This window comes from Daucus carota, chromosome 1 (assembly GCF_001625215.2).
Source record: "Daucus carota subsp. sativus chromosome 1, DH1 v3.0, whole genome shotgun sequence".
NCBI classification, from domain to species: domain Eukaryota; kingdom Viridiplantae; phylum Streptophyta; class Magnoliopsida; order Apiales; family Apiaceae; genus Daucus; species Daucus carota.
Window position 1 is genome coordinate 26,495,440 of NC_030381.2, and position 20,867 is coordinate 26,516,306.

At 34.8% G+C, this 20,867-nt stretch overlaps 2 protein-coding genes across 2 annotated transcripts; both read left to right on the forward strand.

The window, feature by feature from the left end:
• Positions 1 to 8,012: 8,012 nt before the first annotated feature.
• LOC108197001 (uncharacterized) lies at positions 8,013 to 9,042 on the forward strand. Its single transcript, XM_017364464.2, has 4 exons — positions 8,013 to 8,211; positions 8,298 to 8,498; positions 8,603 to 8,677; positions 8,775 to 9,042. Exons 1-4 carry the CDS (start codon positions 8,146 to 8,148, stop codon positions 8,781 to 8,783), a joined length of 351 nt encoding a protein of 116 aa, XP_017219953.1. The 5' UTR covers positions 8,013 to 8,145; the 3' UTR covers positions 8,784 to 9,042.
• Positions 9,043 to 14,894: 5,852 nt separating this feature from the next.
• On the forward strand, positions 14,895 to 20,700 carry LOC108203799 (uncharacterized). Its single transcript, XM_017372982.2, has 6 exons — positions 14,895 to 15,091; positions 17,520 to 17,732; positions 18,120 to 18,215; positions 18,628 to 18,773; positions 19,838 to 20,057; positions 20,316 to 20,700. The coding sequence occupies exons 1-6, from the start codon at positions 14,957 to 14,959 to the stop codon at positions 20,505 to 20,507; spliced, it is 1,002 nt and encodes a 333-aa protein (XP_017228471.1). The 5' UTR covers positions 14,895 to 14,956; the 3' UTR covers positions 20,508 to 20,700.
• Positions 20,701 to 20,867: the final 167 nt, after the last annotated feature.

Below are 20,867 nucleotides of genomic sequence, written 5' to 3' on the forward strand. Positions count from 1 at the left end.
GTATTAAAAAGTTAACTACTTTTAGCTGCAAAAATTTCGTTGAACAAAAGAAATATTTACTATTTTTATAATTTTATTATCATATCCTTGATATACTTAATGCTACTAATATATATGGTAGATAACTGAGCTCTTTATTTCCAAAACGGATTACAAATATCAAATAAGAAAGCATTTGCTGCTCCAGAATAAACCAATTGCAAAATGGGATAAACAAATATCAAATAAGAAAGTATATATATTGATATTCATTGATTAATATTTTAAAATTCAGAAATTAATTATAATTAATCACCAATGGATAATGTGTAATGAATATAAAAATCCTATCAAAAAATAATTTGAAAAAATTCAATCAAAATTTCAAAAAATAAACATGATATTCTTGATCTATTCATATTTACGACTCTTATTCTTTGGCCGAAGAATGATTCGATAATCACCTATAAAAGATGAGACCTGGCCAAAGAAGAGAGGAAAGAACTTTCCGCTAAACTTAAAGCATGGATCACAATTATTTCAACTTGCACAGTCTCAACTTTATAAAATGGCTTATCTTGTTGTTAGATTTAACAACTAATAAATAGCTAATTAATCTCCCACGATACAAGTACTGCCCAATTTTATATGCTAGTTGCTGGAGTCTCCCACAGAAAGTGATCTCACCAGTACTACCTTCCAAGTCCCTAAGTTTTATAACTTGGATAATTATAGTCCTGTAATCATAGTTATCAACAAGCTTTACTTTAATTAATACGACTACTATATCATGGGCAAGCATTGAATTCAAAGCATCAGCCTTTTCTTTTTATGATTGTTTAAATTTAGGCTAAGTTTTGTGTATCCAGCTATGGGGTGAAGTCACAAGAAGGAATTATTGTATGAATAAAGACTAAAGAGGAACATCAAGTGCTAAGATAGATGTGACCTAGCTAGCTCCTTGTGAGGATTTTTCCGAAATCAAACTCGGTGATTTTAGCAGGACGAATGCTACGTTCCAAAAATATTCTTAAATGTCTTCCCGACTAATGAATTGGCCGATTCCAAAAATGATCTTAATTAATGAGTTGGCTGAAAAGTTGAAAACAAGGAAATTCCAGTGAAACTGCTTGATATCTCAAGAAGTATGTACAAAGCGGTTAAAATAAGAAGAAAATGAAATGTTCACCCATACAACAATTTTCACTAACCCGATTTTATGTTTATTTGAAAATTATTTTTACTTTAACTAGATTCATGCTAATCTTATAGAAATAACATTTCGAGTTCAAATCATTATTAATTTAATCTACTTGTTATCAGACGGTTTAATATAAAATAATTTATTATTATTTCCCATAATCTATCAGATCTCTAATTTTTTCTCAAATCGCTATTTTTCAAAATTAGTGACAAAAAAAAAACTCCACTTGAGTTATTTATCTATACAGCGGAATATGTTAGTAATAGATAATGTTATTTATCTATATGAGTACTGAACCGCATTAACGTGTATAGTCTATGAAATATACTACTACATGAACAAAAGAATGAAAATGGGAGGTGTGGTGCAGTGGCGGATCTGACTATGAAGTTAAGGGGGGTCAATTTTTTGTAAAAAAAAATTAAAAGGGGTCACAAAAAAATTAAGGGGGGTCAATTTCACTTTTACAACCTAAAAATATGTATAATATTAACAAACAAAAAAATTAAGGGGGGTCAGTTGCCCCCTCTTGCCCCTTCTAAGATCCGCCTATGGTGTGGTGGAGAGTGCAAATTTCAATGCCCTAAATGGACGGAAAGTGCTTTGGCACGCCCAAGTTTCGATATGAACCTCACACCACCAAGCCGGTCGGTGCCCCCTAAATTTTGTTGCTTTCCTTTCTACTCTTCTCTCTTAATCCCCACACACTTGTTTACTAGCTGTCCTGCATCTCTAATTCCTTATTATTCATCGGTTTTTCTAGTGTGTGCCCATGGGCACATGTTAAGCACTAAAATTCACAAGTTTGAGTGATTTTGATTGGCCACCACTTCTTTATAATAGTGGACCCCCCTGCAAATTCACCAACCACACCAATCAAAACCCACCAAACTTATAAAATTTGGTGCTTAGCATGTGCCCATGGGCACACACTAGACAAACCCATTATTCATATTCACCAATCACCAGTGCAAGACAGACTGTTCTTTAGGTCTATATCCTAATTTTCCTAAATTTTGTTATTTGTTTTATCATATGTAGGATTTGTAATCTTTTGTTTGAAGAAAATAAGGCACGTCAACATTATGTCCTATTTATTAAATGAAATGTATTTGTTACCTCCTCTTTAATAATAATCCTCATCTTTAATAATAATATATTGTGAGGGTGTTGTTTCATCCGTCTCAGAAGTTTATAAAAAGTTTTGTTACTGATTTATTACACGTCTTACTATTTTCACATATATTGTTATTAAAATTAGTGTCAACGAAATTCCACCTCATAAAAGCAACTCCAATGGGATGCCAAAAAGAGTGCTAAAATGCATGTGTCATGATGTGGCATGACACTCTTGTTGGCTCTCCATTGGAGTGGAAGGAGTGCCAAGCAAAGTTGCCAACTTTTGGCACCCTCCAAAAATAGAAAAAAAAAATGTATAAATCACCCTAAAATCATTTAGTTTTCAATCTTGTTATAATTATACTTGCACAAATACGTGGTAACTTGGGGTGCCAACCATTGGAGTAAATTTTTATGTAAAAGTTGCCCAAAGAGAGAAAGAATAAAATAATAATATTTTTGATGATTTGTCATTTTAAGCAAATTTAGTTAGCACCTCCCATTAGAGATGCTCTAAAGATGAAAATAATTATCGCTAATATATATTAGTATTGGTAATTAAACAACTTCGTTAATATTCATAAATACCATATATTTTAGGAAGAAACCAAAATATATTCGTTAAGTTTGATCGAATGATCAATATCATGTTAATACGATGTTAATGGATATTTTCAATCGCATCTACTATTGTATGTTGCAAATGTAATTTAAAAAAATTTACAAATCTAGCATTTCTACTTTCTTTTCTTGTTTCTTATATTTCTTGTATTTTTAATTCTGAACTTTCTAATTTCCTTTCTTGTTTCTATTATTTCTTGTATAGCTATGGTTGTACTAGTATTATACTCCCTCTGATCCTTTATAATTTTCTCATTACATGAATGGCACGGGTTTTAAGGATGATCACAGTGTGAGTAACTTTGCACTAATTGTATTGACTTCTACTACCCAGCATTAATTACAGATATGCTAACAGAGTACCAACAGTAGCTAATACATTTGTATAATGCACCACTTTGCTGCCAACCAATACAAGAACAAATTTGAACCACCAATCAGATATCAAGATTATCCATGCATAGATTAATGGGATGGGTGGGGGTGATGGTAAGTTCTTTTGTTTTATTAACAGCCGCGTAAAGTTGTTCATATGTATGTATATATTCAGTAACCCAAAATAGAAACGGGAAAAGTATTTTGAATTACTTTAAAAGGAAAGTAAGAAAAGTATTATGGGACGGAGGGAGTAAAATAGAATAGTTGTAAGATCCTCTTATGTCATATTGTCGTCAATTTGCCTACAAAACAACGCCAGAGGAGGGTTTGGACCCCGAGGCGCCTCCGGCGTGAGAGTAAGAGCGGGCTTGAAAGTAGTCGGACGGAAAATGAGCTACCTATCAATGTAGAGGGTGTGTGTATGGTGGTTGCTTAAGTGTTTATATTTGCTGAGTGCATATGTGTGTGTGAAATATGAATGTGTGGAGAAGAGAATCCCTTAAGCTCTTGCCCTTGGTTTATTTATAGGCCAAAGATTAGGGTTTAAGGGTAGAAAAACCTGAATCTTAGCCATACACCTGCATGCCTTGAACTCCCTACACGTGTCCATCTGTCGGCGGTGGAACAGTAGTTTGGAATGTTTAGGAACTTGTCGTTTCTTGACAGTAGTTGACTGTTCATGTTTTGTCCCTATCACATGGGGCTTCCATTCGTCGTGGACACACTGATATCATTCGGCCTATCGAAGAGCGGGACTCCCTTAACTGTTGTGAGACCGAGTCGAGTTCTAGGATCGTGTTCCTCTTTATGTGTCAATCTGGATTGACGTCTTGTGATTGTGGTCCATTCTCGCCTTTTGTGGGGAGAATTCTCCGGGCTGAGATGTAGGAGAATTCTCTGGGTTGAGATGTGCGAGAATTATCTGGGCTGAGATGTGCGAGAATTCTCCAGAATGAGATGTTATCCGAATCCCGTGCCTTGCGCGTGTACTTGGTCCGGATTACACGATATCATTTGCCCCCCACTCCCTGATATAGGTTTCCTGTATGAGGGAGTAGGAAAATAGTTGTAGTCCGGTCCAGGAGCGGGTGTTATGTTTGTTTTTCGCTTCTTGTCGTTGTGTGCTTGAGTACCCGTAGTTGCTGAATTCTGGATTATGTGTATCGAGTCCGGGTCTGCTATGCTGTGTATGTGTTATTCGTGTTTATTGGTTTTCTGTGGCTTGTTTGTCTATTGATTTATGTTTGTGTTGTGAGTCTGGCCCAGGTCAGGGTGATTGCTTGTCCTTTTGTTTTGGTTTTGGGAGAGTTAGTAGACTGACTTATGGGATTGGGCTCCAAACTTGTGGCTGTTGTTTTTGGTCATATGTGTGTATAGGTGTGTAGGTGGGTTTTGAGTTTTTTGGTTTCGATATTATGCTGTGGTTTGAAAAATTTTGTGGGTTGTTTGTGGTGTCCCGAAGTCCGGGTTGGGTTCGAGGTCCGAGGCTGAATGCTTTATCAGTCTCGATTTGTGTGTTTTTTGTTGGATAGGGGGTTTCACATATAGGTCTAGGTTTGAGGTCCGGACCATTAAAAGAAATATAGAAACCAAATAGGAATAAGTTAGTTTCTTGCGGAGAATTCTCTATGTATAAAACTAACCTGGATTGTTATATGTAGGTGTATGGTCCGAACCAAGGAGTCGGTTAAGAGACCTTTTACTGCCTTCTTTCCTGATAGCGAAAGTTCGGAAGGGGGTGATCCGGGTCCTTCTACTACCATGCCCCGGGCTGCTGTTTTTCAAAGAGGCTTCCTGTGAAGGAGGTTTCAAATAGACATATGTTGATTACTCTGGACAGTTATTGGATAGAGAGTAAATATTACTTTGTAAAGAAGGCTCCGGATGTTTTCGAGATCCAATATTTCTGGAATTTGAGTAGCTTGTATCGTAATAAGCATGAGGATGGGGCTCCTGGTCCATACGATAAGGAGGAGGTTGATTCCAGGTTTGTAGAGTTCTATATGGCCCGGGACTTCTATCCTCTGAAGGAGAGTCTCGCCTCCTTGTCTAAGGTGGAGATGGACACCGTAGTGACGTCTACTTTCCAGCTAGGTCCGGAGATAGAGTGGAGGTGGCCCGAACCGGGGGAAAGAATTTATCGTAGGCCAGCTGATGGGTTCGTTCCTGTTTGGTTAGAACATCTTAGGTCCGGGTGGAACCCCCGGTGGCATCTCTTCTTCAAACACTTATGTAAATATGTGTATAAGTGTTCACCAATGCAGATAACGCCGAATGGAATCAAGTGGATGACTTGGTTCCTAGCCACCTGTAACAAGATAGAGCTTCAGCCTACTTTTAAGTTGTTTCACCAGGTCTTTCTCCTAGTTAAATCCACCAAGGAACCTTTGTATGAGTTGAGATTCCGGGCTGCGGGTACGGTCCGGGTCTTGCGAGACCAATGGTTATACAGGCTTCGTTGAGGCATTGAGATCACGAGGTAATTCTTTTGAAGGGTCTTGATCTGGGGTTTGTGCCTTATATTGCGACCGAGGGGGTGGAGACGGACTTCTTTCCACCCGCTTTAAAAGACGACGATTTGCAACAGGTCTTTCATTTCTGCAACTTTTTTGGGCAATAGTTCACCCGGGATACCTTCATGCAGCAGCCCAAGTTACATAAGTGGGGGTGTAAGTCCGAGTTGTAGTTGTTTTATGTCTATTCTTCTTATGTGATTGCTCCTCTATACTTTCATATTGCAGTTGTGGTTGTAGTTGTTTCTTTTCAGTTCTTCTTACACAGGTGTGGGAATGCTCTGGCCATGATTTTTGACTTTTCTTGTTTTTTGTTTCAAGCTTGCCCTATTTTTGCAGAGAGCTTTGGGAGATGTCTCCTGGTGCGTTGGTTGCGGCTTTGAAAACCCTGGGATCCTACCACATGACAAAGAAGAAGTCTGGTTTGGATGCGGGATATGGGTCTTCTACCCGTGAGATATGGATCGTGCTCCTCTTTACGTATCAATCTGGATTGACGTCTTGTGATTGAGGTCCATTCTTGCTTTTTGTGGGGAGAATTCTCCAGGCTGAGATGTAGGAGAATTCTCCGGGCTGAGATGAGAGAGAATTCTCTGGACTGAGATGTTATCCGAACCCCGTGCCTTGCGCGTGTACCTGGTCCGGATTACACTATATCATTTGCCCCTCACTCCCTTATAAGACGACGGAGCACGACGGAGAAAGGCTGAAACGGGATCTCGAGTTATCAGTTAGCATTTACATCTGGTTGGTCAGATATTGTTTGCTAAAATTAGACAAATAAATATTATTAAATATTTTATATACTTGATTTTAAAGCCGAAATGCATAATTTAAAATCGAAATCAAATTTTAAAAATCAAACCGTGCTATTATGTATAGTTTGATTTTGATTTCTGACTTTAGAAATCGAATAATTACGAAAAATCGTACAGTGCTCATGCCTATATAATGATTGTACAAAATTTTAAAAAATAATGATTTTTGGATTGAGAACAGATTGCAGGTAACATGTGTTTTTAATATCGCATCTTTGAAGGTAAAGTAGAGTTGGCTCCGGCTCGGCGTAGTGTAATTATACCAAGTCTAGACAGGATGTCAGCTTCATATTATAAATTCATTTAAACAGTTAAGTATATTTTAAAACGTCTTTTGAATATTTAACGAGACATTTTTTATCATACTTTAAAATATGTGTAAATTTTATAATTTTATAACTTATTAGATTGCCGCTAATTATTTCTCTTGAATACACAATAACACCGATGGCTAAATATGTGAAAAGTTATTCCGAACAATTTTTTTTTTTCAATATTCTGCTTATCATTTTGTGGTTAATGGAGACCGTAAGTCACACTTCAGAGATTAAAGGTCGGCATACAAAAAACACGACTTAACCTTGGGCCAGTCAAAGATACTGAGATGGGAGATATCCGTGGTCCAAAAGCGTGTACTTTCTTTTTTCAAATTTAAATTAAAAATGTAGCTTAGCTGCGAATGTGAGTCCCCAAAAGCACGAAAGCTTTTGGTGGACATGCTGGGAAATCACCGAAAGAATATATGGAAGAGGGAGTCTCGTGATTTTTGATGCGAAATGTCTTGGCAAGAGAATTATTTGTTGTTTTGGCACGTTGGATTTTGCAAAATTAGCGAAAAACTCTTTATTTAACATATTTGTTGTTCAAGTCTGCGACACCAGCCACTTAACCGGTGAATAAGTTTTAACCAATAACACAAAATATTAAAATTTTACAATTATTATTAATTTTTAAAATCATACGAGACGTCATATCCATTTATTATATTTTCTATTTATTTTTAAAATCATGCGAGATGTATATCCAGCTACTCAAAAAAAAATAAATTGAAATATAGATGAATATTTATTAAGTTTTAAACTTTTTATAACTAGCAATCTTCTCTTATACTCCGGTAACGAATACAAAATAAAATGTCTCATAAATTATGAATCATACAATATACATTTTATAATTCTTTTCCTAAGCTGTCTTTTCCACAAATTTATATAAAAAATACGTATACGTGCGTGTGTGTTTGACCACGGACGAAAGACAAAGCACAAGATCTACAGCCTGGCTAGCTAATTACGAATTTACGATCGACTAGAGAAATATCTAGCTTGTCATTATATTAATGGACATATTAGCAGCCTCATTGGATATGTCATTGTTTTTAATTATTTAATCTTTAAAACACACTATAACACTTCAATATCACAGTATTCATCTTAAAAATGTATTATTGACGTTATTCAGGTACAGAGTGGTCATTCTCGGAGAGGACTCTACAGAAGCGTTCAATTTTGTTCTTATGGATCGAGGTGTGAAGAGGATGGTTGGAATTTCAGCCACTAAGATGATCTCAAACAAGCTCAAGGTTTGTTTACAAACTAAAGTTCAGTCTTCTTTTCTACATGCATTCGTGAGTATAAGTTATACTTTGTCTTATAACATTGTTGACAGAATCAAACAAGTACCGAGTTTCCTGAAGAAATTAGAGTTATAACAGGAAAAGAGCTCAGGCTTAAGTTGCTTATCAGTGAAGATAATGTTAAGGTGAATAGCAGACTGTTTTTTGCTGTGGACGCCGTTGATGCAGATGCTCCTGTCTCTGCTATTTCCTCGGTGTCGGGTACATCGAGCACAACGTCCTCTATTACCAATGTAAGTACTTTTAATAAACTGGAGGGAGCATTTTTCATTTTCATATTAATAAAGCTTCATAAAAGACATAAAGTGATTTCCTGGGACAAAATCTTTACTTGCAGAGTTCTGCCGTGAAACATTTAGAAGAGACTGAGACACCATCAACCTCAAAATCTTCTACCAAGAGGGTGAAAGTGGTTGGTTTTTTCTTGATGCCTAATATTCATTCTTTCATTACACGCATGTATTTGTGTTTAAAGCCTAACCGAATACCTACACTATGTAAAATTGCAGGAACTGTGAGTTCCACTGCTGCTAATAAAAGGTAGATCCGTTTGCTGCGTCCCACGCTTTGCATGAGAAGCTCTCACTTGGATCCTCCCATTTCGTTGCTGCTATCCAGTTTCTATTATTATTCTCTGCTCAATGGATATTGTTAAACTTAGTTGTGTTTGTCTAAGGATTTCTATTTTTTTTTTTGATGTTTCTCTGTGGATTTCTATTACTTATTGGTGTTTGCCTAAGGAATTCTATTATTATTAATAAGTTCCATTTGCAATAAGTCTTTGTATACAATGTTTTTACGAGATATAGCTTTCTCCATTAGAAAGAAGTGATCTAATAATGCTGGAGGCCATTACCTTCTTCTCAATCATCAGGTTGATAAAGACTTCTATACTAATACAATCTATAACATTTTTAATTCAAGTTCACGGTCTTGAACTCCTGATCTTGCTCATAACTCGGGCCAAATGCCATTACAACCTACCCAGATATCAGGTGAAAACTCAGATTTTTAAGATTAGTGCTTTGTATTTGGAGCTTTTAGTGATTAGTACCTTAACAATTATCCGAGCTTCTGTTCTAATTTTATTATGGGATTTTACCTCTCATTCTTGGCAGCTCAAAGTGAACAAAGTGTGCACAACGTTCACTTTTGTATCTGGATAAACAATTTCTCACTTTAATCACTTTTCCTCACTTTAATCATAAATCGCAGACGCGCATTGTGTAAACATTTGATCTAATAGCGCTGCATGTCATTACCTTTTTCTTGATCATCAGGTTAATAAAGAATTTTATACTAATACTATTACGGTGATGCATCAACCGAGATTGTAGGTCCCAATATTACACGATATACTTGGTCTCGATCTACTAATGGAACAGATGGCCTCAATCTTTCAACTAAGGCACCACATATTTGTGTTTTCAGATGCTTAATCATATTCAACAACTACCGTCTTGCGGATCCATTATGAGAAATTGAGTCCAATGAGTAATTTCAATTTTTTTCCTACACAGCCACAACCATTCTTGGTGGAAGCCAGGGAAATTTCTTTTCAGCAGCAAAGCAAGTTAATAGCTCTTTTCTTTTCTGTGTGGACCACTGTCTCCTTTAATTCAAGCAAATAGTTACTGAGATAGAGTTTTTTCGCTTCATTACTAAAAGGATTTAGATACCATTATAATAACACAACTATGGTGTTTACGTTTCGTAAAATTGTGGAATCAAGGAGTTAGCGAAAAGGACGCGTAACAAAATACAGTGAACATGAGATTATTAGATATGAACAGATAAGTTAACACTTATAAAAATATGAAAGCAACATAAAATTACCCGTGTGCGAAGCACGGGCAAGATATGCTAGTTTATATAAAAAATACGTATACGTGCGTGTGTGTTTGACCACGGACGAAAGACAAAGCACAAGATCTACAGCCTGGCTAGCTAATTACGAATTTACGATCGACTAGAGAAATATCTAGCTTGTCATTATATTAATGGACATATTAGCAGCCTCATTGGATATGTCATTGTTTTTAATTATTTATAGCAAATTGTCAAGGGCGTGCTTCTTCAGAATCAAAACCGCATCACGTCCTACTCCATTTAGATTGTTATCCACAATACTAAATATGCAATAATACATTAAATAATTCTGAGTGTAGTTTATTATTGTATTAATTTGATAAGAGTAAAGTGCAGTTTGTGTACTCCTACTTTATTTAAGATATCATTTATAATATTATAGTTCAAAATCGAGCACTTGCAATATCAATCTCTGTATTTCATTATACTTTGTTGTATTCCGTTAATTTGGATTAACTCCGTTAATAATTTAAGGAGTAAAGTGCATTTTGTGTACTCGCACTTTACTAAAAAACAACATTTGCAATACTCTAGTTGAAAATTTACAGTAAAGTGCGAGTACACAAAATGAACTTTAAGTAAAGTGTGAGTACACAAAGTGCGCTTTACTATCTAAATTATTAACGGAGTTAACCCAGATTAACGGAATGCAACAAAATATAATAAAATGCAAAAATTGATATTGCAAGTGCTCGATTTTGGATTACAGTATTGCAAGTTGTGTCTTGACTAAAGTGTAAATACACAAAGTGCACTTTACTCGTTTGATAAAATTAATTGTTGTACGAATAAATCTAAACAGATCTTTGGATTATTAAGTTATTCATTCTATATAATTAAATCAATGCTCCTGCTAATCGTGCCAGGTCAAACTTATATCTCAGAACATCACTTATGCCCCCAAACAAGTTTCTCGATTGACATTGATGATCTGATCTAATCTTTTGATATACAAAATATGGAAATATATGATCACAAAAGTATATGATAATTTATAGTTATACATGAATTTTCTTAGATAGATATGGATTTCTTAAATATACGGGTATATATTATATAAATATAATTTTATATTATATATATAATATGAAATACACTGACAATTTGTATATGAACAAGAAATAAAATATGTTTTACTTAATGATGGATTTCATAGTGTTTTGCTAACAATGCAATTTTAGAACCACTTTTTGCTCCTTTTCAATGAAAAAAGCTGATTTTGATAGAAATCAGTTTTATATATTTATATAATAAAATATTTTATAGTTTATAATATTTTATTTACGAAACATAAAGTGTGTCTATAATGTCTAAAAATTGACAAGTGATTGTAGTATAAGAAGTAACTCAAATTGACAAGTGATTGTAGTAACTCAAAAACGAGGGACTATCACCGACTATGGTAGTTAGAACTGAAAATCGAGTGGACCGCAGATAATATTGGATATTCAAATGGGCTTGGGATGGTATGTGTTGGATTGGGCCTCGTCTTGGAGCCTACTATGATAAGCAATTAGGCAGAAGTAAAAAAAACTTATTAATACTGGGTCGGTACATTCTCGCGGGTAATTGGTTATTTCGAAGTTAATTAGAAAAACTAATTGATTAACTCCAATATTATCGAATTTACATCAATTTTAAATATATAGCGAGGGTTTATTCGATTGTGATTTTAAAGTATTTTTTTTTCATTTATGAAATCCGAGGGTATTCGGTTGAGATTGTTTGAAATCCATTAAAATCTTAAGGTATTCAATTGAGATTTTAAATTATGCTACAAAATCAGGTGGTATTCAATTATGATTTTAAATTTTAAAATCCGATGGAATTCAATTTTTTGAATTCAATTGAGATTGTTTAAAATCCATTAAAATCTGATGATATTCAAACGGTTTTCATGGGATTTTCCAGTGTATTTTAAGTTTTTTAAAATTTCACAAAAATCCATAAGATTTTGAAGTATTGTGCTTAAATCCTAATGAATCTATATCAACTTTACGACATTTTATCAAGAATTCGCACAAAATCAAAATCGCATAGAATCTATTAAAATTCATAAATAAAAAACCTCCCGATCGAATACACTCCGAACTAAGGGTGTACACGGGTTGGCGAAACCGACCAACCTGATCCAAACCGATCATATTTCGGCCGATCCAATCCGAAATTTTATAACCCGATTAGTAATTGGATTGAAATAGTATTAAACCGATTTAATTGGGTTGGACATGGGTTTCAGTTTTATAAGCCGATCCAACCCAACCCGATTGAAAAATATGAGAACATATTGAATTTATCCATCTCATCACATATTAGCTTAATCCAATTAGTTTTATTGTATTTGTTTGCCCTAAATTTAATATATTATTTTTTGTTTGCTTTTTAAAAATATATGAGAATAAATTTATGAGTGAGAATATGAGATTAAATTTATGAATATATTTGTTTATTATTTGTTACTACTTATTTTTTTTAACTAAATTCAATTTTATGTCTTTGACAAGATTGTTAAAGTAATTTTTAGTGTAAAAAATTTGATGTTGAAGACCCATTCGACATCGGCGATTATAACCGATCCAAACCGAAGTACTACAAATTGGTTTGGGTTACAAATTTATACGGTTCGAGTTGAGTTGAAATTTTGAAAACCCGATTTAATTGGGTTGAGTCAATAAATTCCGTTAACCCGCCCAACCCGAACCGTGTACACCCCTACTCCGAACATACTACCTCGGCACATGTTTTGTGATTTTCTTTATTTATTCCTCTTTCTGAAAACGATGTTCACGATAATATGATAATTTTGTTATCTTTGAGAGTCATACAAAACTTTAGTATTATTGGAATTTATTTATTAGAAATTATTTATTACAATTGAATAAATTATAAATTTTGAGGGGATATATTACACCTTCATCAGCGATACAAATTTTAATTTTCGCACCACGAACATCGATTTTTTTATGATGTGTATGAGCACATGTTAAACTTAAATTCCATATATTTAACTCATTTTGATTGGCTCATATTTGTTAATAATGATGGATGTCATACATGCACAAAAACTGTAACAATTAAAAAGTAGATACTCCCTCTGTCCCATTTAATTGTATACGTTTCTTTTCAACTGTTCGACACGCATTTCAATGCTCTTATAAAATATAGTTCCGTAACTTATTTTTGAGATTTTCTTTTTCTGAATAAAAATATAACATCCAAATTTTAATTCAGAAAAAAAAAATTTAAAAATAAATTACACAACTATACTTTATAGGAGCATTAAAGTCCGTGCCGCGTCCCCGTCCCCCAATGTATACTACTCAGGGGGCGGAGGGAGTAGAATTTAACACTTAGCATATGATGCACACACGGACAAATGGCAAGAATATAAATATAAAAACGGTTTTCCAAGTGTGTGCCTATGTGCACATGCTGAGAACTAAATTTCACACGTTTGACTCATTTTGATTCGTTGTTTTTCTTAATAATGATGGACCCTCTGCATGTATAATAACCACACCATTCAAAATGTCCTAACTATGGGTGTAATCGAGCCGAGTCGAACACTGCCAGGCTCGGCTCGAGCTTGACTGAAAAGCTCGAGGCTCGAGTTCGAGTTCGATCGAGTCTTTAATTTCAAGTTCGAACCTTGATTCGTAAACCGTTCGATAAGCTCAAGCTCGGCTCGAAAGTTCGAATCGAGTCACCAAATATTGACAAAAACTCGAAATATGACCGATTTGGCTCGAGTTCGATTCGATTTAAATATATAAATTTTAAATAATATATTAAACATATTTATAAAAAAATATTTATAATAAAAAATTAAAAAATAGTAGAGCCTCGATAAGGCTCGCAAACCTTACGAGCCGAGTAATTTGAAGCTCGAGCTCGGCTCGGTAAAACTTCCAAATAGTTAGAGCTCGAGCTTGGCTCGATTATTACCGAATCAAACTCGAACATTTTATGAGCCGAGTTCGAGTAGCTCACACGAACAGTTTGGTTTTTTTACACCCCTGGTCCCCACCTATAAAGCTCAGTGCTTAACATGTGCGCATGAGCCATGAGCACACTAGACAACCTATATAAAAAATTAATAAAAGTGAATATCATGTCTATCATGATACATGAAGGAGTGACACCCGAGAGGTACAAGGTCGAGTGAGATTAAAATAAGTGCTTCTTGCTTAAAATAAATAAGTGGAGTAGAAGTTAGAAGCAAGATAAGATTTATAAGTGATTAAAGTGTTTGTGAAATAAGTAGAAGCCTGAAATAAAAATTAGCATTCCTAGTTTTTTATAAATGCTTCTTGACTTATTACAAAAATGATACAAATAAATGCTCATAATTTATAATCCAGAAACTGAACTTATAAATCTTTACCAAACAACCACGTGATAAAAACAATGATCAAAGGTTGGGCGGCGGCTACAGCCTACATGCAGGGCTCCACTGTGTCAAGAAAACGTTGGCCCTGACGCAATACACACAATACAACCAAATAACTTTGACCCACGCTCATAACCAATCTTCACTCCATTTTCATACTAATATACTTCAAATAATATTTTAAAAACTATAATAAAAATGTAATTTTATATATTGTTTTTTTTAAAAATAAAATTTATTTATTATATAAAAGAGTTTTTTTTTAAAAAAAATCTAAAATTAAATTTAATACGCATCTTAAAATGAGTGCAGGTAATGAAAAAACTAAAAATAAATGAGAGCGGGAGTATATAACTTCTGTCAAAGACTCAAAATGGATAGTAGTTATATACGAAGATTGTAGTTTCCTTTGAGAAATAAGAAATTGAAAAAATGGGGTGGAGGGGGATACTGGGATTTGAATATGGAATCGTTTGTGCACCATTGGGACCTGATATATCTGGCCCCCAACTTGTGGCTGCTGTGGCTAATGCTGGCGGTCTTGGTCTTCTCAGAGCTCCTGACTGGGTGACTCCATCTCCTCAACTCTATAACTCTCTCTTCATTCATCACTTTGCATTTCACTTTTCTTACTATATACCTGTGTTTATTTCACTTTACGTTGTAGCTCTGATACCATGTTAAATAAACGGTTGATTGTGTCAGGAGGTTATAGCTCGGATACCATGTTAAGTAATCGGTTGATAGTGTCGGGAGGTTGTAGCTCTGATACCATGTTAAGTAAACAGTTGATAGTGTCGGGAGGCACTGACAAGATCATATATAATTATATGTACTTGTAGTTGATACAGAGATATTTAGGATTTTAGGTAGATCTGTGTGAAGGCCTGTTTCGTTATGTTCCTCTAGGCTAAGCCTTGTAAATAAGCATTTTAAAGTATCCCATTGGAAAATTTTCATCACCAACAACCCTGCCTCAGAATTTTTAATAACTTCTCAAGCTTTCTGTTGAAGATGAATTGGTAGAATTGTATGTAGAAAGGTGCAGGGCTTCTGCCACTTAATTTGGGGGATTAGGCGTGACACCTAAAGAAACCACTTGGCTGAATAGCCATTAATAATTTTTCGATTCAGGGCCAGGATAATCATGAAGGTGTGTTTCGGAGAAGCTTTTGATGTTTCTAGAAGAAAACAAACAGCCACTAAAAAGATCAATTACCCGGGCATTGACAAGACAATGTAAGCTTGATTCTCAGTAAAAGGGGTAAGCCCCTATGAAACTTCCAGTAAAGTTGAAGGGGATTGAGGAAGGTCCTGTCATTTGCGAAGTGGCAAGTGACAACTGACATGTATGTGAGTACTGACTATAATTCATCCTAAATATAATTGGTCAAAAGAAATTAATTTAAGACAGTATTCTGATGCTAGAAGCACCAGTTATTGTGTTAATTCATTTAGAAAATTAATAATCATTTGCAGTTCTATCTTAGAAAACAATGCGTTGAGGTTTTAAAGATGAGAATTGAATTTTTAAGTAACATCCTCTCCTTTAAGCTTAAATATTAGGGAAAAGCTTTAGAACACTCTTTTTCACTCGAATGTGTGGACAAACATACATCATACTAGAGTACTAGCACCACAAATAGATTAAATAGTGCTGGTGGAAGGGCTTGAACCCGAGATCTGTAAGCAATGATAAAACACTATGATATACGGAGGAGGCCGTAATTGGACCATATTATATTTAGCGTATATGTATATTGTTTGTGCTGATTTTGTAGTAATTGAACAGAGGAAATACTTAACTGTCATTTTGCTTCGTTAAAAGCCAATTTGAAGGCTACAAACTCTTGGTCCGTATATCTTTAAGAAAATGTCAAATGAACTCCAGAAATTGCTACGAAGCTTATCAACGGTGTTTAAGGTGTTAGAAATCAACAAGACACATTTGCAGGGTTTAGTATTAAAACTGGATGCCATGTTAGCATGTATAATACCAATGAATCACATTCCTTTGAAAGGAGGTTGTATTTCAAGCTACAAGTCACAAAAGGTGTTGTATTCCAAGCCTCAAGTCACTCTGTAATGTTCTCCCAGACATATATAATGTTCTTAGATATGCATATTGTGATCTATATAGAAGGCATTTGAATGAAATGCTGAGATTATGAAAATGTTCGGTCCTTTACAATCATTGGCAAGTTTTTTAGGGTTTTATTGATGACTTCTATAATCTTCTAAAATTTTGCAATTTGACAGATTATTCCTAACATGATACAATTCGTTTAAAAGAAGATCATTAGTTAGATCATTTTTATATATATGCATCACAAGTACTAAAGCCCTTTATCATTTGGATATGAGATCATGTTGATGCAAATAAGTTAGTAGTACAACAGGGCATGGATGAGCAGAAGAGGAAAGTAGTGTATACTTAAAAGTGTGTTTGAAAGCGAAAATTTCAGATAAATGTTTGCAAAAATTTATTGTATAAATTGTTGTGCCTCATCCACTCGCTACTTAGAATGAGTATCAATGAAGGTGATATATTTTTAAGTTCAAATATATCTGGCTTGTAAAATTACATAACAAGTGGTACACATTCGATGTACATTAACTTAGGAAGAAATTACTAAAGAATACTGATTACAGAACAAAAGCAGGTGATCATGTGTGAATTATTATGCCATTGGAATATATATTAGGTCATTCTAACAGGCATATCCCTTCTTTAGAGAAGGAAGAGACTTATACACCATGTTTCATAAAATATTGACTTAATTCATAAATAATTTAATAAACCCGATCAGTTAGGTTTTATTTATGTGTTTCATCCTCAATTTTACAAGAAACTACACCAATCTTAGATATTTCCTTCATTATGATCATGTTGATATTTTATGCCTAAAATATTTATATATACATGTGCAAGTTGTCATCATATCATTCATATATAGTGGTTGTTCCATATCATATAATTTTCGATTAATAACAGGAATCACCAGACTATGTGAGGGAACTGATAAGAAAGACAAAGACCTTGACTAACAAACCGTTTGGTGTTGGTGTGGTTCTGGCATTTCCTCACAAAGAAAATATAAAAGCTATTTTGGATGAAAAGGTTGCAGTCTTGCAACTTTACTGGGGTGAATGCTCTGAGGATTTAGTTCTTGAAGCGCATCAGGCAGGGGTTAAGGTTGTTCCTCAGGTACGTGTTTTCAGCTTGTTATAGTTTTTGATGCAATATTTGCTATGTCACATTTCACACAGTTGTCATTCATGTTAACTTCTGAATGTTAATGGGCATGCCTACATGAATGACTCAAGATCTTTCTGATGACTACTTGTTGCATTCCGCTCTGTTATATTTTACTTTATTCATCAATGTGGGCACTACATCACGATATAGATAATCACTTCGACCCAAATATGTATTTAATTCAGCATTCCGGTAAACAATGAAGAATAGTAAACTGTCAGCGGAAACATAATGATTTTGATTGTTATCTGCATGAGGTTGTTATTAGACTCACTATTTACTTTTGGTTCTTATATCTTATGAAATGCTGATTAACAATACATGTATGCCGAGAAGGTTGGGAGCTTTGAAGAGGCAAAAAAAGCTGCTGCTGTGGGTGTGGATGCAATAATCGTCCAAGGACGGGAAGCAGGGGGGCATGTCATGGGCCAAGTAAGTAGAATTTCTGCTCTGTCTTTTAGCAAGTACTTTTAACTATTTTAATATACTGTTGCAGTTGCTCTTGTTTTCTGTAAATTTAGTTTACAATGGGAGAACAGGAATAATTGATTTTGTCAGTTATTTAACTGAACAACGTCACTAGCTAATATATAGCATTGCAAGTAATTATGGGATCTGAAGTCTTTTTAACATTTTGAACATTGTATTTCATTTTTACCAGTAGATATTTAGTAGGATTGAGCTGTCACCATACATGTGCAAACTTTAAAAAATTTATCACTCCTGAGGCATTTTTATCACAAATACTACTTAACTATGCCTGTCTTTGTTGATTTTCCTCACCCTGTATTCAAATATATGTACTGAGAATAAAACACTTCCTTTGTTGGTTTCTTGCTTTCAGGATTCCCTAATTTCATTAGTTCCAAGAGTAGTTGATCTAGTTCATGGTAAAGATATACCCATAATTGCTGCTGGTGGTATTGTTGATGCGCGTGGTTATGTTGCTGCGCTGGCCCTCGGAGCTCAAGGTGTGTGCCTCGGCACTAGGTAAACAATATCTTCTTATTGAGGCTCTAACAGAAATTTTCCTGCATATTTATAAATCAGCGAGAAATGTCTATATTAGGTTGATGATCTGACTACTAGGTTATAGGAAGAAAGATGACATCACATGTGTCGTTTGACATATTTGGGACATAATTATGGCACAACCTGGGTGTGGCCACCCGCCACTGTTGGGACAGTAGGGTCATTTGACCCCGACTGAACTTTTATTATCCTAATTATATGTACAATTTTGTTACATTAAGAATAATTTAATCATGTTTTATACACAATTATAATTTTGGCATAATGAAACTAAAACCATATCTTGCGACAACCCTAACTACTAATATTTTTGAATATTTTACACTTATAATCCCACTTAAACCAATCTCTAGCTACAACCCTCGTCACAACCTGGAATATACTGTATCAACTGGAAAGAGAATTTATTTGTGAAAAGTTTAGACTGTATACTTGAGGATTTATAATTACTTTATGCTGAATAGCTGTTTGCAACATTAATTTCTTGATGAATTAGATGTTCTATGACTTAGCTAGAAGATTCACATTCTGCAAGAAAAAATTTGGAACTTAAATCTCATGTTTCCAATTTGTGAAATATCCCACTCCTCCGAATTTGTGTTATGTGATTGTTTTCTGGTATAAATGTGTCAATGTTGATATATGTTTTGTCGGGTTTGTTTTTGGTAGACCTTGTTATCTCTAAATATGTAAATATTGCGATGATGCTCATCTGCTCAAGAGGTTAACGTTCCGTTCTTTCATGATATAGATAGATGCATAAGTTTCTAATATAAAGCTTTAAAGAAATTCGAAGTATTGAATTATATAGGTGTATTAGTATTGAGGTGAATATTGTTTGGATGTTGTTCTTCCTATTCAATGGCTGTGGTGAGTGATAAATCACAGTTGAAGCAAATATCTCATTGCCTTCCAGTCTAACTTTATGGTATAATGGTTTAGGCCTTTACATTTTAGGGTGAATATGTAAATTTCGAATCATTAGTAACTGTCCAAAAATTTCTGATGCACTTCGTATTCAGATTTCTCGCAACGGAGGAAAGCTTTGCTCATCCAACATACAAGAGGAAATTGGTTGAACTTGAAGCAACAGAATATACGGAAGTGTTTGGTCGTGCAAGGTGGCCAGGAGCACCTCAACGTGTCCTAAAGACCCCTTTCTTCATGGACTGGAGAGATCTTCCAAGCAACGAAAATGAAAGCAATCAACCAATCATTGGACGTTCGACAATTCATGGCATCGTAAGTTTTTTTTTTCTTCTTGTAAACACCATGCTGCCCCCAGCTTGATTTTCTTTTCTCTAGGATTCTTTAGTTGTCCTAAAATTATATCTTATATCTCACCTCTAAACTGCCTTGCGAATTAGTTCCCAAGCACACATCTTTGTACAAAATATGTGCTTGACCTCTATGCATATAGATGCACTTGTTAGATTTTACTGAAATGGAAGACAACTAGGCTCTTCAAATATCATCCGACAACTTTTTTTCCTTCGACAGGAAAAAGAAATCCGTCGTTTTGCCGGGACAGTTCCGAATGTGACAACAACTGGAGACATTGAGAGCATGGTGATGTATGCTGGTCAAGGCGTAGGTCTCATCAAGGAGATTCTTCCTGCAGGTGAAGTTATACCAAGAATTGTTAAAGCAGCTCAAATTCTGATACAACAGCAGCTAGATAACGGAAGTTGAAAATAGTGGACACTTAATGGAGTGCCAATCTAGCTTACCCTTGCGGCGCAGTTGCTTGTCTGATGATGATAATTGCTGATATTGTGGAACAGGAAAGAACTTGCTAAATTCGGTGTGTCATGTACTTTCTATTAAGAATAAAATGTGTCTACCCCTGGATATTCTAATAATTGAAATGTTTTTGTTTCTCCAAGGTTGCTCTTGATCAGTTGCACTTGCTTCTCCCATATATTATACAGGTAGGATCTGTACTCACTTTACTCACTCCTATATGTAAAGGATTAAGGGCCATACTCCACAGATCTGTCTTTTCTTTTACTAGCTACTAACTCGCGACAGCACAGATTTTCATAATATGCT

Bases quoted from the DNA above. Each gene is read 5' to 3' on its own strand.
- LOC108197001 (XM_017364464.2), top strand. From the start codon at position 8,146: ATGGATCGAGGTGTGAAGAGGATGGTTGGAATTTCAGCCACTAAGATG. The intron at 8,212-8,297 runs GTTTGTTTACAA...CATTGTTGACAG, and splicing joins TGATCTCAAACAAGCTCAAG to AATCAAACAAGTACCGAGTT. The intron at 8,499-8,602 runs GTAAGTACTTTT...CTTTACTTGCAG, and splicing joins CAACGTCCTCTATTACCAAT to AGTTCTGCCGTGAAACATTT.
- LOC108203799 (XM_017372982.2), top strand. From the start codon at position 14,957: ATGGGGTGGAGGGGGATACTGGGATTTGAATATGGAATCGTTTGTGCA. The intron at 15,092-17,519 runs GTGACTCCATCT...GATTAATAACAG, and splicing joins TTCTCAGAGCTCCTGACTGG to GAATCACCAGACTATGTGAG. The intron at 18,774-19,837 runs GTAAACAATATC...CTTCGTATTCAG, and splicing joins GGTGTGTGCCTCGGCACTAG to ATTTCTCGCAACGGAGGAAA.